The sequence below is a fragment of the Aulonocara sp. 'chitande type north' Nkhata Bay genome, linkage group LG3, assembly GCF_057382095.1.
Source record: "Aulonocara sp. 'chitande type north' Nkhata Bay isolate Kocher_YH1m ecotype deep benthic linkage group LG3, A_spYH_male_GT1.1, whole genome shotgun sequence".
NCBI classification, from domain to species: Eukaryota; Metazoa; Chordata; class Actinopteri; order Cichliformes; family Cichlidae; genus Aulonocara; species Aulonocara sp. 'chitande type north' Nkhata Bay.
This window is the reverse complement of record NC_141346.1, coordinates 51986940-52002737: the sequence shown is the minus strand read 5'-3', so window position 1 is coordinate 52002737 and position 15798 is coordinate 51986940. Positions and strand designations below refer to the sequence as shown.

The 15798-nt window shown below is 41.9% G+C and overlaps 1 protein-coding gene across 3 annotated transcripts; it reads right to left on the bottom strand.

Annotated features, from left to right (window-relative positions):
• Nucleotides 1–1791: 1791 nt before the first annotated feature.
• LOC147336121 (immunoglobulin kappa light chain-like) lies at nucleotides 1792–7189 on the bottom strand. Of its 3 annotated transcripts, none has more exons than XM_086285181.1 (5): nucleotides 7135–7189; nucleotides 2347–3054; nucleotides 2136–2258; nucleotides 2011–2051; nucleotides 1792–1911 (listed from the first exon to the last, which is right to left on the bottom strand). In XM_086285181.1, the coding sequence occupies exons 1-5, from the start codon at nucleotides 7187–7189 to the stop codon at nucleotides 1792–1794; spliced, it is 1047 nt and encodes a 348-aa protein (XP_086141307.1). The 3 variants fall into 3 exon arrangements, with proteins under 3 accessions (XP_086141307.1, XP_086141306.1, XP_086141308.1); XM_086285180.1 differs by lacking the exon at nucleotides 7135–7189 and adding an exon at nucleotides 3199–3262; XM_086285182.1 differs by lacking the exons at nucleotides 2011–2051; nucleotides 7135–7189 and adding an exon at nucleotides 3199–3253 and having other exon boundaries at nucleotides 1792–1905; nucleotides 2131–2258.
• Between the last annotated feature and the right edge of the window lie 8609 nt (nucleotides 7190–15798).

Here is a 15798-nt window from a genome sequence, read left to right as displayed (position 1 = left end):
CACCGAGTCACACACACTATCTCTAAACTCAGTGCTTCTTAAATCCGTTCACGCTCTTGACACACAGACTGGAGGAGCCAGGGATCGACCCACCAACCTTCCGATCAGTAGGTGACCTGCTCTACCTCCTGAGCTACAGCCACCTAGTGGTAAACATGAGTAAACCCTCACTAGGTTTTGGATAAAGTGTACACTCAAACCTGTCAAAACTGCATTTGTAAGTTGGCTATCATAGCAGTATAGTATTTCAACATGGCATTTAGATCTTCTAACTAAAATAGGAACATAAACAGTGCCATAATTGCCAGCTTGATGCCAGAATCTACCCAGACCTGTTTTCTATAAGCCTGGGCCACATAAACCAAACCACAATCGGGCCAGATATGGCATGCAGTGCCATCAACACCAGGCCTGGCTCCTATCTGGATGACATACTACTTACCATGCCAGAAGTCAGCCAGTAGTGCCTGCTTGACACCAGATCCGGGCCACACCTGTCTGGTATGTGGGAAGTCTGTCATGTCTTAGGGTAGAGGCCTGACAAAGTGCAACCCAATTACATGACAAAAACAGTTATCCAGAGCACCTCACCCAATCCCCACCCCTTACCTGCCTGGATTGCCTCTATGTGCCCCCTTTACATTTCTGTCTGCCCCCTCATATATGCCTGTCTAGAACCAGCCCAGACCAACATGCAGGTAATGTCAGATGAAAAGCTTCTTTCATGTCAACAAATATCAGAAAACACCAAAACTGTGTGCAGTTTGTCGCATAGTATGTTGCTAGTTAAGGTCCAGCTGCTGTATTTCAGAGGGAAAGAAAATAAAGAGAGCCAACTTCACTCAGAGATAGAGAAAGATAATAAAGACAGAACAATAGAGGAAGAAGACAGGTTAGATTTAAAGGTAAGGACTGCACTGCAGCTGCCACACAGTGACGTGTGGGCAAGGCCTCAAGTAAACATACACTAAAGCTACAAGAAATGGATGTTGTTCAGATAAATGGAAGAAAGGGTCTACTGGGTACATAGTAATTGCCAGGGAACTCAATGTGTGTGTGTGTCTGTGTGTGTGTGCGCACACAGATGCATGAATCTTTTCTTGTGTGCATATGGCAGTTTGACAAATGAGGATGTGCCTGAATTCATTTATTTACGCCAATTGTTTCCTTCCCCACTCATTTCTCATTGTTTTTTTTTGTTTTTTTCAGCTAATGCCAAATTGTACAGATTTTGGCTAAAATCAGTGGCATCCTGATGTCATTGCTGTAGTGGATTGTAATTCCATCCATTTTCTTAGTAAAGTAGTTGTAAGCAGCAGTTATAAGGAGGTTTTGAACAGGAAACTGTTAGGTTAGGAACCAATACTTGTACTTAGTGACAAGATATGACCTGTTTGAAATAAGTGATAGAATTGGTTATTCTTTATGGTTAGTCTGTAGAAACAGTAGAGAAACTGATTCGTTTTTTTGTATTAAAAAAGTAAAAGGTCTGCTCATTATTTGTCCGAATTTATTGTCACTGTAAAAGTATTGTGTTATAGAAAGATAAAACACTCAAGAAAGCAACAACTTCCAACAGATACCATCTCATACAAATGCTTCAAAGGTTGAATTCCAGCACACACAGTAAAAAGTGTTTTATTTGGCGAAAAAACTAAACATGAAGTTACAAAACTGCAATGCTTATATCGTGTCAGTGTCTTATTCTTTAGCATTTAAAGGCTTTGAAGAAATATACTAAGTATAAAAACTACCAAGATAACTATAATACACAAAAACACACACTGATTTCTACTGCTTTATACTTGAGTAGACACATTCAGCCTTGCTGTTGTTTCTCTGTCTTCTTGGTCTGTCAGCCTTGTGGTGCCTTAAAGCTGCATAATGGAGGTTTTCTTCATTTTGCTTGACCTAATAATAACATATAATTGCAAAATAACAATATACAACTTAAAACAGGCTAATAATGTTTTACAATGATAGTGTGCAAAAGTCAACACCAAAATTTACCTCTGCATTTGTTGAAGGCGGGGAAATTCTTGAATGAGACTCTGAAAAGAAAATGATAAAGTGTTCTTACTATTATGCTATGTTGGTTGACTAGATGTTGACAATAACAATAGCAGTTGCAGTACCTGGGCATTGGTGCTTGGTGCAGTTTCTTTTGTGGGCCATATACAATAAGAAAGCCATTAAAACATTTAGAAGTGTGCTGAATGCCAAAGCTCCACTGAAGAAGTACACAGCATTCCCATCATCTGTGGACATTAAGACACCAGCAAACATTATATATCTTCCAGCTAGCTCCTATGAAATATTATAATATAAGCCATCCGAGTTACTCACCCTTAAAGTCCAGCTTGGTCCTGTTTCCAAACAGTATGTGTCCACATGAGGCGACAGCACAGTAGTAGGTCCCAGCATGAGCCGTATTCAGGCTCTTCATTGGTAGGTTGTAGACACATGTGTGTGTCTGTGTGTTGAGTTTCCTCTCACACTGATCATTCCTGCCTCCATGGGTGTAAATGATTCTTGGGAAAGACTCTTCAGAGTCTCTGAACCAGTAAACACTGTGTTCTTCATCACAGGTCCCAGTGTGTACTGTACAGTTCAGAGTCACAGAGCCTCCTGGTTGGATGGTCTCAGAAGCTGACTGCTGCACTAAAGTTGGGATATCCAACTCTGAACCTCTTATGTTGATGATAGTGCCCTCTCCAAATTTAAACTTAAATGAATAGCTACTTGCACAATAGTAAGTAGCAGAGTCTGAAATGTCGAGATTTGTTATTTTTAAGTAGATTTTTCCTTTTTCAGCATCAACTGTAAATCGTGGATCACTCTTGAATTCATCACTAAAGGTGGCGTTGGTGTCAAACTTGTAAAGAGTAGAAATGAGCTTTGGTTTCTGTCCCAATGTCAGCTTGTACCAGTAAAACCTCGCAGCAACATCTCCTTCATAGAAACAAGTCAAAGTCACGCTGTCCCCTCTGTTAGATGTTATGAAACGTCTTTCTTGATGAACAGAAAAAGAGAATTTGAGGTCTTTCGTCAGAGCTGAAGTGAAATGAAAGACAAAGTAAACACAATTATGGTCTCATGAAATCATCGTCATTCATTTTAAAAGATTCAAACTGCATTTTATAAAACACACATACACGCACAAACACAAACACACACAAAAACACAAAAAAAACTTACCCATTTTCCCTAAGCACAAACATGTCAAATAGAAGGCAAACTGTGCAGATGTCATTGTGCTCATATCGTTCTGCTCATTGTAAAGAGTATTGACCCTCTTTTAAGAGAGAAGAGTGAGTCTGATTGGCCAAGCAGAAGTGACATGGTATGTCCTGTTAAGGAAACTTGATCACATGTCACCTGCTACCTATAGTGTTGAGCTCAGTGTCTCAGAAATATTGCATGGTGAGAGCTATATAAAATGTAATCTCTTGACATATATACATATCTTACAGTCAGTCACTTTGCTAGCGATGCTATACCTGTGGATTTCAACTGAATGCCAGGTAAGCAACAACGAAGAATCTGATGTTGGTTTAAAGAAATAAATCAACCAGTTTCTTTGTTGATTTAAAGTCAATAAATATTCATCTCTGCATACATGTGCTAATGAAAAGGAACACACTGAAAGTAAATATTGTAATTATGTATTAATTTATGTATTTATTTATTACTTTATTATTTAAACAATAAAGACAAAAAACATACCTGATTTAAATTTGGCCAATCTCATTCAAGGATGAGTTTCTATACTGTCAGACTCTCACATTAAATCTAATATCTACTTGCATATATAAATCTTCAGTGCATGCTAGAGCTCCTCAAGTGCAGCATAAATTATATAGGTCTGAAAACCCTCAGCGAGAACTGGCTACAGATACAGACTACGGAATGGAGCAGCTGTCAGCCACCTCCTGCATACAGCTTGATGACATCAAGCTGTATGCCAAGAGCGAATGAGACATTGATTCACTGATCCACACCAGCAGGATATACATCGGAATATCATTCGGACTGAAGAAGTATAGTTGGATAATAACAAAGAGAGGGAAGGTAGTCAAAGCTGAGGAGATCGAACTACCAGAAGGCAGCATTGCAGATATCGAGGACAGCTACAAGTACCTGCAGATCCCACAGCCAAATGGGAACCATGACGAGAATGATATGCAAGCTGCAACCACTGAGTACCTGCAGAGGGTTAGGCAAGTCCTGAGGAGTCAGCTGAACGGTAAGAACAAGATCCGAGCTATAAACACCTACGCCCTGCCCGTGATCAGGTACCCTGCTGGGATAATAAGCTGGCCAAAGGAGGAGATGGAAGCCACTGACACCAAGACCAGGAAGCTCCTGATCATGCATGGAAGGTTTCACCCCAAGTCCAGTGCCCTGAGGGTGTATGCTAACTGGAAGGAAGGAGGCCGGGGACTGGTGAGAGTCAGCACCACAGTCCAGGATGAGACAGTTTACATCCACGAATACATCAGGAAGATGGCCGCAAGTGACCGTGTGCTCAGTGAATACCTCAGGCAACAGAAACCCTAGAAAGAGGAGGAAGAGGAGGAACCGTATGTACCACAGGCAAACAGAGGAGGTGGCTTTTTTTTAAACATCAGGGACACATATTATTCCAAGCTAATCTCTTACAGCTATTTATTGTAGCATGTATTTATTTCAGTACTTACTTCAGATACACCATAATTATTAATGTAAATTTGAACATATGGGATTCTGTAGTTTTAAGGATGCAGGGATTTTCCATTGTTTAAACATCAACACAAAGACCTAAGCCTGGACGTAATTTGCTTTCCAAAATTCAGCAACAGTGCTGCACGTCGCCCACAGCTCCACATTTTCTCCCTCTGTACCTGGATGGTGCCTCTCTGCAGCACCAAAGGACTCCACGAGCGAAATGCTTTTTATGTTGTTTTTGCCAAGCCATATGTGGAAAGAAACCCTGACTTAGGACAAGCTGATGGCATAAGATGTAAGTACAACTCCTCCGGTTTCATGTGCAAAAAAGATTATTGCGCTCACTTACGTGATTCCGGTTCTACAGGGATTTAAAAATAGTTTTGCAAAACAGAGCGTGCCCGCTCCGACCAGTTTTAAAGGGTTAAAAATGTCTCACTTCTACTATTACTGGATGTCGTCACAAGAGCTGGCTATTCTATGAGGTGCCCTGTGTTTATGTGTTTATGGAGTGACTGTTTAGTTTCTCCAATGTAGAGGTCTGAGCACTCCTCGCTGCACTGCACAGCATACACTATGTTACTTTTAGTTTGCTCAGAAGTAAAGCACAACATAAAGCAACCATCATTGAACAGAGGGGGTGGTTTACGACACCAACTGTTCGCCACCTACAATTTAGTCTTGAGATCCTGTCCCAGGTATCTAAACCCCCACTCATATCTTTTGTCCGGTGACCTCAATGGGTCACATGATAGGGTGATGCAAAGTCTCACAATGATTTCACCCAAGACCTATGGTGATAATGATCCACGTCTTTTTTCACACCTTGGCTCATGTGACAACCCCCACTAGGGTTTAAGTACCTGGAACACTCCGTTTGGTTTTACAACCAAAGAAGCCTGTTGGATGTGAGGTGAAATGTCTTCATGAAACTTAAAGAACCCCAGTCGCTCTCTATCCAAGCTCTTTAGACTGCCATTAGTACCTGCTTCAATCAGCTCAGCACAGCTCCACACGGTTTTTAGGATTTTCCATTAGGCGATAATACTTGATACCAGGTACCACAGATTAAGCAGCAGGTATAAAATCACCGTGACATCTGTCACGGTGCTGCGTCTTTGACCAAGCATTTTGAGTTTATTTTTTCATATTCTAGGCTTGAGGAAGATTATATTGGTTTAAGTTCCGTTTTATTTAGTCTTCAGTTTAGTTCTTGTTATGTCTCTGAGTTTATTTGTACTCTGGTTTATGGGTTCTTGTTATCATCCCCATGTCTCCAGAGAGAGTCTGCCATCTCCTCTGTGTTTATTTGTTTCCCCCCAGGTCATGTGCTGTTTTTCATGTTTGTGTTGGTGTCCTGTGTCGTCCTCCCCCCCATGTTCCATGTTCATGTATCCCCATCTGGGTGTCAAGCTTGTGTGTGTTTTTGAGTCTCTGTGTTTGTGCTACTTCCTGTTTTATTTTGACAGTGTCTCGCCCTGTATTCAGTATTCAGTGCATTCAGTTTTGCTTCCCCTGTCTCGTTATTTGTCCCTCCTGTGCTCCCATGTGCCTCCACTCTCGCCAATCACCCTTTTGTGTATATATTGTGTGGGTTTCCCTGTTGTTCCTTGTCAGGTCATCTGTTCTTACCCCCCTGTGTCTCTATTCCTTCGTGTTTCCCAGTTTCGATTAGCTATTAGTTGGGTTGTCTGATTTGTACTTTTACATTCAACCTAATAAACAGCACATCTTTGGTTAAAACTAGTTCCTGTTCTCTTGTGTTATTGCGCCTTGGTCCTCTCTCTGCTTCACACAATCTGCAGCTGCAGATCATGACAACTCCCACCTTTGTTGTAGCGTTCGTGTCACATACAAGTGACGTTGTGGGACAAGTCCCAGTGTATACTGTACAGTTCAGAGTCACAGAGCTTCCTGGCTGGATGGTTTCAGATGCTGATTGTTGGACGACAGCCTTGATGTTCAAATCTGAATCTTTAACACCAACAGTAATGCTCTCTGAAAATGTTGATGTGTACAAATTGGAACATATACAGTAGTAAGTTCCTGAGTCAGAAATGCGCACATCTGAGATTATTAAGTTGTTTTGACCTGTTTCAGTATCCAGGGTGAAGCGTGGATCACTCTTGAATGTATCATAAAATGTGGGATTGTTTTCATATACATAGAAGGTAGAAATGAGTCTTGGTTTCTCTCCCAAAGTTTGCTTATAGCAGTAAAACCGTGGAGCTCCATCACCTTTACTGTAACAATGCAAAGTCACGCTGTCCCCAGTTTTAACTGATATGAAATGTCTTTCTTGAGGAACAGAAGAAGAGGTACTCAGGTTGTTTGTCTGAGCTGAAGTGAAATAAAAGACAGACCAAATGCAGGTTATGGACTCTTTAAAGCATGAAAATACATTGAAACTTTCAAAATCAAACTGACCCATTTCCCCCGAGAACAAACATGTGAGACAGATGACAAACTTCGCAGATGTCATCTTCTTGAAATAATCATGCTGAATGAAAAGAATCTCAAACCTTTCTTCACTCTTCTTACAGAAGACTGTGCCGGTAAAAACAGCATTTAATAAGGAAAATGCTCGAAAGCACTCTCCGCCTGTGAGCAAAGACAAAACAAAAGAAACCCCACCCTTTCCTATTGGTCGAAAAAGGACCATATCGACCAATCAAAAAATGATATGGCAACATGGCATTTAGTTGTTTAGGAAGGGGGAAGTTTTAGGAGTGATGGCGGTGTTTTGACATGTGAGATTTGCGACGTTTAGCGTAAATCTTGTGTAGTTAGTGAGTAGTGTAGTCAATAGTTTTGTTGTGTGTGTCAGAACAATGAGGCGACTGCTGAATGCTACAGGTGTTACAGGAGTGATACATCTCCTGCTGTCAGGCCTGCAGGTATCAGGCTGTTGTTCTCCTTTATCTCATAGTGGACAGAAATTATTTTTTGGAGTGGCACAAATAATTTGTGTGGCATCAGATTTGATGCAGAACAGCTGATTGTTCTGTAAATAGTTTGAAATGTTTATTTAAAAAATCGCCTTGGCTGCATTTTTAGGTAAACAGCTGCAACAAACAGCTGCAAAAAACTTTGTTGTTTGCAAAACTCAGTTACTTTTTTGAAGAAGTAACTATATAATTAATTACCCAACATTGGTCATTTTATACTGTATTTTGCAGACAGAGTTACAGGACTCTCTCCCAGACCACAGACTCATTGTTCATTGCTCACAGTGGTCCAAGGGGCCGCTCAGGGAGTTTGTGTGTTCGCTTAGACACATGAAAAATTAGAGGGAACATTGGATGTCACCCATAAGATATACTAAATTTGGAAGTGATATGCTGGCCTTTATTTGGGTAACTGTAAGGTGCTTTTAGATATCATTGTCTGCATTTTTTCCATTTGAAGCTTGATATCTGAGAATTACAAAAGAATTAAGAAAGAATCTCTGTCTGAGGACCAATGATCAAACTGTTTGTCCAATATTCAGAAAGGCTCAATAAGTGGCAGATATAAACTAATCCAGTTTAAAGTCATTCACAGATTACATTTTTCTAAACTTAAACTTAACCGGATCTATAATTCTGTATCCTCCTTATGTGATAGATGTAATATCGGTGAAGGTTCCCTTGCACATCTATTTTGGCATTGCCCTGTCTTGAAAGCTTTTTGGAGCCAGATTTTTACGTGGTTTTCAAACCAATTTAGGGAAAAAGTACCACTTGATGGTACACTGGCTATACTTGGATCATTTGCATCTATCAAATCTTTTTCCTTTTCACAAAAACAGATAATTACAATGGGTATGCTGGCTGCAAAGAAACGTATTCTTTTACAGTGGCGGTCTTCTTCGGCCCCGTGTTTTAAAAGGTGGCTTAATGAGATGGTGTCTGTGGCCAGGGTGGAACAGATAAGATTTGATAGAAAGGGGAAACTGGCGAGTTTTTGAATGATTTGGCAGCCATTTCTAGAATTCTTAAAAATTAACTGATCATAATTCATGCCTCACACTCCGCGTGAATTTTCTTATGTTATTTTACTCCTTATTTAGTTAATATTGTTATAATTTTTTCTTCCTCTTTTTTCTCCTTCTTTTTTTCATGCTTATAAGTTCACACATGCTAAATGTAGTAATTGCCCTCAGTTGAATCTGTATAAGCATGTTGTGTTTAATTTAAAAGCAAAAAATAAAAATAATAATAGAATTAAGAAAGAAAGAGGCAGACCAGACCTCATCAGTAATATTACGTCCGGCAATCACAATGAAACCATTTCCTTTTTCACATTCCCCTCCCGAAAGTCTTTTTCCATGGCCTCTCCGAACTCCTCCCACACCCGAGTTTTTGCTTCAGCCACTGCCCGAGCCGCATTCCGCTTGGCCTGTCGATACCTGTCCGCTGCCTCCGGAGTCCCACAGGCTAACCAAGCCCGATAGGACTCCTTCTTCAGCCTGGTGGCTCCCTTCACCTCTGGTGTCCACCATTTGGTTCGGGGATTACCACCGCGGCAGGCACCTTGCGGCCGCAGCTCAATGCAGCAGCTTCGGCAAGGTCCCGAATGACCCGCCAATTTCCGGAGTATGGGGTGTCTGGCCCATTGCTACGGGCCATTCGATCCCTATACAACCGTTGCAAGAGCTTGGTTCGCATTGCCGGCAATAAGTCGGACTCGTTCCCGGTGGGTGATGGGCTCCGCCAGGGCTGCCCTTTGTCTCCGGTTCTGTTCATAATTTTTATGGACAGGATTTCTAGGCGCAGCCAAGTGGCGGAGGGCTTTCGCTTCGGTGGCCTCAGAGTCTCATCTCTGATTTTTGCAGATGATGTGGTTCTGTTGGCTTCATCGGGTGAGGGCCTCCAGCTCGCACTGGAACGGTTCGCAGCCGAGTGTGAAGCAGCGGGAATGAGGATCAGCACCTCCAAATCTGAGGCCATGGTTCTCAGCCGGAAAAGGGTGGAGTGCCCACTCCGGGTCGGGGATGAGTTCCTGCCCCAAGTGGAGGAGTTCAAGTATCTCGGGGTCTTGTTCGCGAATGATGGGAGAAGGGAGCCGGAGATCGACAGACGGATTGGGGCTGCGGCTGCAGTAATGCGGACGCTGCACCGGTCCGTTGTGGTGAAGAGGGAGCTGAGTGTAAAAGCGAAGCTCTCAATTTACCGGTCGATCTACGTCCCTACCCTCACCTATGGCCACGAGCTGTGGGTAGTGACCGAAAGAATGAGATCGCGGATACAAGCGGCGGAAATGAGCTTCCTCCGAAGGGTGGCTGGCCTCTCCGTTAGAGATAGGGTGAGAAGTTCGGCCATCCGGGAGGGGCTCAGAGTAGAGCAGCTGCTGCTCCACATCGAAAGGAGCCAGCTGAGGTGGTTCGGGCATCTGACAAGGATGCCCCCTGGGCGCCTCCTGGGTGAGGTGTTCCAGGCATGTCCCACCGGGAGGAGGCCCCGGGGCAGACCCAGGACACGCTGGAGAGATTATATCTCTCGGCTGGCCTGGGAACGCCTTGGTGTTCCCCCGGATGAGCTGGAGGAGGTGGCTGGGGAGAGGGAGGTCTGGGCCTCTTTGCTTAGGCTGCTGCCCCCGCGACCCGGCTCCGGATAAAGCGGATGAAGATGGATGGATGGATGGACATTCCCCTCCCCTGACACTCCGCTCATCAATGGGTTCCCAGGGTTACAAAAGCACAACCCACAGATTGACTGGGCCAGGAAAACGATTGCTAGCTGGAGTCTTTTTGTCTCGCTAACCGCACTAAGATCAGTCGTTCCCATAAACACAGGGTTCTCCTTCCCACAGATCTCACAGCCACCTGGTCTTTCCCGGGTACCCTCTGAATATCATGATTTACAGGAAGCATTCAGTATGGATAAAATGCTCTAACTCCCACCTCACCGTCCATATGATTGTGCTATTGACCTATTACCCAGAGCACTGCTGCCGTCTGGCTGACTTTACAACCTGTCTCAAATCCATGGAGAAGTACATTCAGGAGTCGCTGCCAGCAGGAATTATCAGACTGTCCTCTTCACCGGAAGGTGCTGGCTTCTTTTTTGTGCCTAAAAGGGATGGGTTTCTCCGGCCACGTATTGATTATAGAGGGATGAATGACATCACAATAAAGAATAAATACCCACTCCCACTCATTTACTCAGCTTTCGAGTCAATCCAGGGAGCCAATGTCTTCACCAAGTTAGACCTCCACAATGCTTACCACCTCGTCCGGATACGGAAAGTAGATGAATGGAAGACAGTGTTTAACACACCTCTGAGACATTTTGAATACCTCGTTATGCCATTTGGGTTAATAAGTGTGCGCGTGTGTGTATGTGTGTGTGTGTGTGTGTGTGTGTGTGGGGGGGGGGGGGATATATGTGTATTGAGAGTGTGGGGAGTGAGTTGGAGGGTGGGGTGGGCTGCTTTTAACTATGTAAAGCACTTTGTGCTACATTTTTTTTGTATGAAAAGTGCTTTATAAATAAAGATTGATTGATTGATTGATTAATTAATTCTCCCGCTGTCTTCCAGGAGCTTGTGAATGACATGCTCAGAGACTTTTTGGATGTATTCGTTTTTGTCTGTTTTAAGGACACTCCTAAGGACATTTTATGACACTGTGGTGGTGTCTGCTATTTTCTATGTTGTGGTCTGCTGGAGTGGTGGAATGGCAGAGAGGGACAGGGGGAAACTCAACAAACTGGTCAGGAGGTTCAGCTCTGTCCTGGACTGTCCGCTGAAGTCCATCAAGCAGGTTGGGGAGGAGAAGATGTTGTCTAAGCTAACATCTATCATGGACAACACCTCCCACCCCCTACATGAGACTGTACGAGCACTGAGTAGCTCGCTCAGCAGTAGACTTTTACACCCACAGTGTAGGAAGGAGCGCTACCGCAGGTCATTCTTACCAGCAGCTGTCAGACTCTATAATGCAGCTTAACATTCTTTTGGTCATCTTACTCACCAGCTTGTTCGTTTACTGTACATTTTATACATAGCTCTGTAGGTTTTATACATAACCCTGTACATTTTAAACATATCTCCATACAATTTTTTTGACATTTTTCTATAGATATTCTGTATATTGTTACCTGTATATACCTGTGCATGCAAACTTCAGTTGCTTATGATTATAGGACCACTTTGTGCCCTCCTTTTACATTTTATTTTCCCTTACTGTAAGAGCTCCGTAACACCGAAATTTCTCATCCGCGGGATAATAAAGGTTTATTCTATTCTATTCTATTCTATTCTATTTCAATCAGGTATTAACCTTCCTGCCTTCTTGGGACCTTTTTGTGCCACTGCTATGTGTTAAATGGCTGCCATTTCCACTGTGTTCAGTGGAATATAACCAAACTTGCCACAGGATAGTTTTTACCTGTCAATGTTAATATTCCAGTGTGAATTCCTTAAATCAGCCTAAAATGGCTGAGCAGCAGAAATCCCCACACCCATCACCCTGGGGACCATTTTCTGCCCATTGACTTCCATTATAAACGCTATTTTTCAACCCCAAATTATCATCATATGATTTTATTTTTTCTTCTTTTCTTGGATGTCAATGAAGACTCAGGGCCTTGAAGTTTTAATTTTTAAATTGCAAAAAAAATGCAAAAAAAATAATGGCAGGTCAAAATGTATGTTGGTGCCAATCTTTGGTCCATCTAAAGGCCTACTTATAATGACAATCACATATTACTTCAACTGGTTTTTTGTGGAAATATTTAGTTTCGTTTTTTGGTTTTTGGGGCTTATAACACAGGGCGCTCATGTAATAACACTGGGATTTGAAGGGTTAAAACAACGAAAATATAATTAAAACTTTACATGAATATTTCAGGGAGAAGTAGTTTTACAAGGTTGGCTAATTTAAAGTGGAATAAAATATGGATATATGGTCTTTTTATGGCGTGGCTGAGAATGGTCCCTAGGGTGATGGGTGTGAGTTTTTTAAAGGATGGCAGGAGGGTTAAAGCACTTCACAGCTGAGTCTGCACTTTTGAGAGTTTTTAAATGATATCTTACTAACTGCTGAATCTGGGAATTCCGTCTTACTTGTGCTTTTGGGTCTCACAGCAGGTTTTGATACAGTAGATCACAACATTTTAATTTCTCGCCTAGAACATCATGTTGGAATTACAGGCACTTCCTTGGAGTGATTCAAGTCATACCAGTGTGACAGAAGTTTCTTTGTCTCAATTGGGAAATTTTAATTATCCTCCGCCCCCTCCCATGTGGTGTACCTCAAGGATCCATCCTCGGGCCCCTTCTTTTTTAGCATTTACTTCAATGTGGCCATATTATTAAAAAACATAAAGTCTCATTTAATTTTAATACAGACGACTGTCAGATTTATCTACCCCTGAAAAACAATGACCGTAAGATAAATACAGTGGTGAGAAATAGCTTCTTTCAGCTGAGGCTGCTCTCTAAAGTCAAACCTTTTATTTCTTTTTGTGACTTAGAGAGTTTTAGATGGATTTGTGACCACACACCTTGATTATTGTAAGGCATTTTATTGTGGTTTATATTATATCAGGCTTCACTATTCAGAATGGTCCAGAATGCTGCTGCTCGCCTGCTGACAGGGACACGCAAAAATGAGCACATTACCCTTGTTCTTGCCTCTTTACACTGGTTGCCTGTCCATTTTAGAATTCATTTAAAAATTCAATTGTTTGCTTTTAAAATTTTAAATGGCCTGGCTCCAACTTACCTGTCAGACCTTCTACACCTATATACTTCGCAACTGACCAGTCACTCCTTGGTGTCCCCATGCCAAAACTGAAACAATGGGGGTACTGAGCTTTTGCTGTTGTGGCCCCCAAATTATGGAATAAGATGCCTCTGCATATTAGGCTGGCCCTAACTCTCTGGGGACATCTCAGGCCCTCCAAGGTTTGGAGGCCTATCTCCCCCCACCACCACTTCCCCTGCCAGTGGCGGACTCCCTCAGACAACGGTGCGTTGGAGGTTCTTTGTGTCTGGGGATGGGCATCCAGGTACACGCCGGCTCACTCCTTGGCGGCCGCTTATCGGGGCCTGGAGCCTGGGGCTCGCTCGGGCCACTTTGGAGGTGGGGTGCCCCCGGCCTCTCGGCCTGGGGCTCGGTCACTCAGGCACAGCTGGCTGCCGGCGGAGCACACGGGCGCGTCACTGCAACTCCCCCTGGCTTCTGCTCCGCGGCTGCTGAGTGAACCCTCATCTGGGACTCTCCTCAGCTCTTTCTGGGACAGTGGCGCAGCTGCCCCTCTGTTAGTCTTCCTTGGTCTCTTGTGTTCTGAGGGCCTCTGGATGTCTGGAGTTTTGATCTCCTCCATACCTGCTTCATGCCCTGGAGGACGGGGCTGTGGCCCCCCCACACCCTCTAGCAGATCATTACATGAAGGAACCTTTTAAAAAAACAAGCGCGTCCATGCTCACAGGTGTCCACACGGGTGATCACACCCACAAACTACACCCCTTTTGGCTCCTACCTCAAAGCACACTGTGTTCTGTTGATCTTATGTGCTGCACAATAATGTTTAATATTTAGTATTTACTGTCATATTCCCATATATCATTGTGATGTTGTTTATTCTATTACTCTTGTTCTCTTCTGCTTGTTTTCTTTTTTCTTTCTCAACAGGTGATCCAGGGGATCGATGTATGCATTTTTTTTTCCTTTTTTATTTTTTTTATTTATTTATTTTTTTTCCTGCCCATTCTGTTGGTTTTTGTTTTTTGCCCTTCTCCCCCGTCCCTCTTCTCAGCTGTTTCTCTTTCCCTCTTTCTTTCTCTCCTTCTTTCTCCAGTCAAGTCTGTCCCGTATTTAGCAAGTGAAAATAAAATAAACAATAAAAGGTGAATCAAATGGACCATTATGGCAAGGCTGGGATGGTCATTTTGGTAAAGTAAATCCGTTGGGCATCTTTCTTTGCCTTTAGACAATAATTCTGATGGCAAAAGAGCCAAACGGGACAGGAAAAAAAAAAAAAAAAAAAAAAAAAAAAAAGGCTGGCCCCAACTGGCCCCATCACTTTTACAAACACATATTTTTTCCAATGCTTTTTAGGAGTAGTACTAGTGTCAGCTAGTCAGTTTTAGTCAGTTTTTGGTCACTCTTAATCATTTTTTATTTTGTTAATTTTATTTATTGTATACTTTATTGTCTATTTTACTCATGTTTTAAAATGTAATATATACTGATTTATTTTTAACTTGTTTTTTTCATTTATGTATTTATTTTATTGTTATTTATATTTATTTCTTTGTCTGTTTAATGTATGGTTTTTACCTTTTGTCACAGTTTTTTGCTGGAAAGCACTTTGGTCAACCATGTTGTTTTAAATTGCTTTATAAATAAAGTGGGATTGGATTGGAATGTTAAACAGGTGAGAAAAAACATGCAGGGGAAAGTCATTGTCAACAGGAACACTTGGGAGACTACTACTCACAATAATATTATACATTTTTACACAAAAACTAAGCCTCATCATGTGAATACAGTAAATACCGCCACAAAAACCTAATCTTATCACAACCATTCAACAATAAAATATGGAATCAAAACAAGTGTCCAAAACTGAACCCACCATAATAAAGAATCAAAACTTCAAATGATTAAAAAAAACCTCAACACAACAACAAATCCAAAAAGACAACTAAAAATTTAAAACTTCAAAAATAAATTAAACCCAAAATCCAAAACAAATTATCTACTGGAATTACATTTATGAGAATTTCAAAAATATGCAAGTAATCAAATTCTGTTAGCAGTTAAATAAAGAGAAGATGCCAAAATCATCACTACAGCAGAAAGGTAATACTAAAAATCATTATATCCGTTGCTCGTCTGTCTCCTTGCTCCTTTCGTCCTAATTTTTCTCAAAGCAGCATAATGAAGGTTGTCCTCTTGGGTGCTCTGGATACCAAAAGAATCAACATAACAATTCAACAAGAAATGTCATTTCCTAAAAACACATGAACTTCCACACTTTAAAACTCACCTCTAAATTTACAGAATCATTTGTGTTTGAGTCTGCTGAGAAAAAAAGGAAATTATTTAAACTTAAATGATTGTTTTACAACCACAAGAGTAAAATATGAACAGAAATT

Bases quoted from the DNA above. Each gene is read 5' to 3' on its own strand.
- LOC147336121 (XM_086285180.1), bottom strand. From the start codon at position 3,262: ATGAGCACAATGACATCTGCACAGTTTGCCTTCTATTTGACATGTTTG. The intron at 2,052-2,135 runs GTACTGCAACTG...TTTTCTTTTCAG, and splicing joins CACCAAGCACCAATGCCCAG to AGTCTCATTCAAGAATTTCC. The intron at 1,912-2,010 runs GTAAATTTTGGT...TGTTATTATTAG, and splicing joins CGCCTTCAACAAATGCAGAG to GTCAAGCAAAATGAAGAAAA.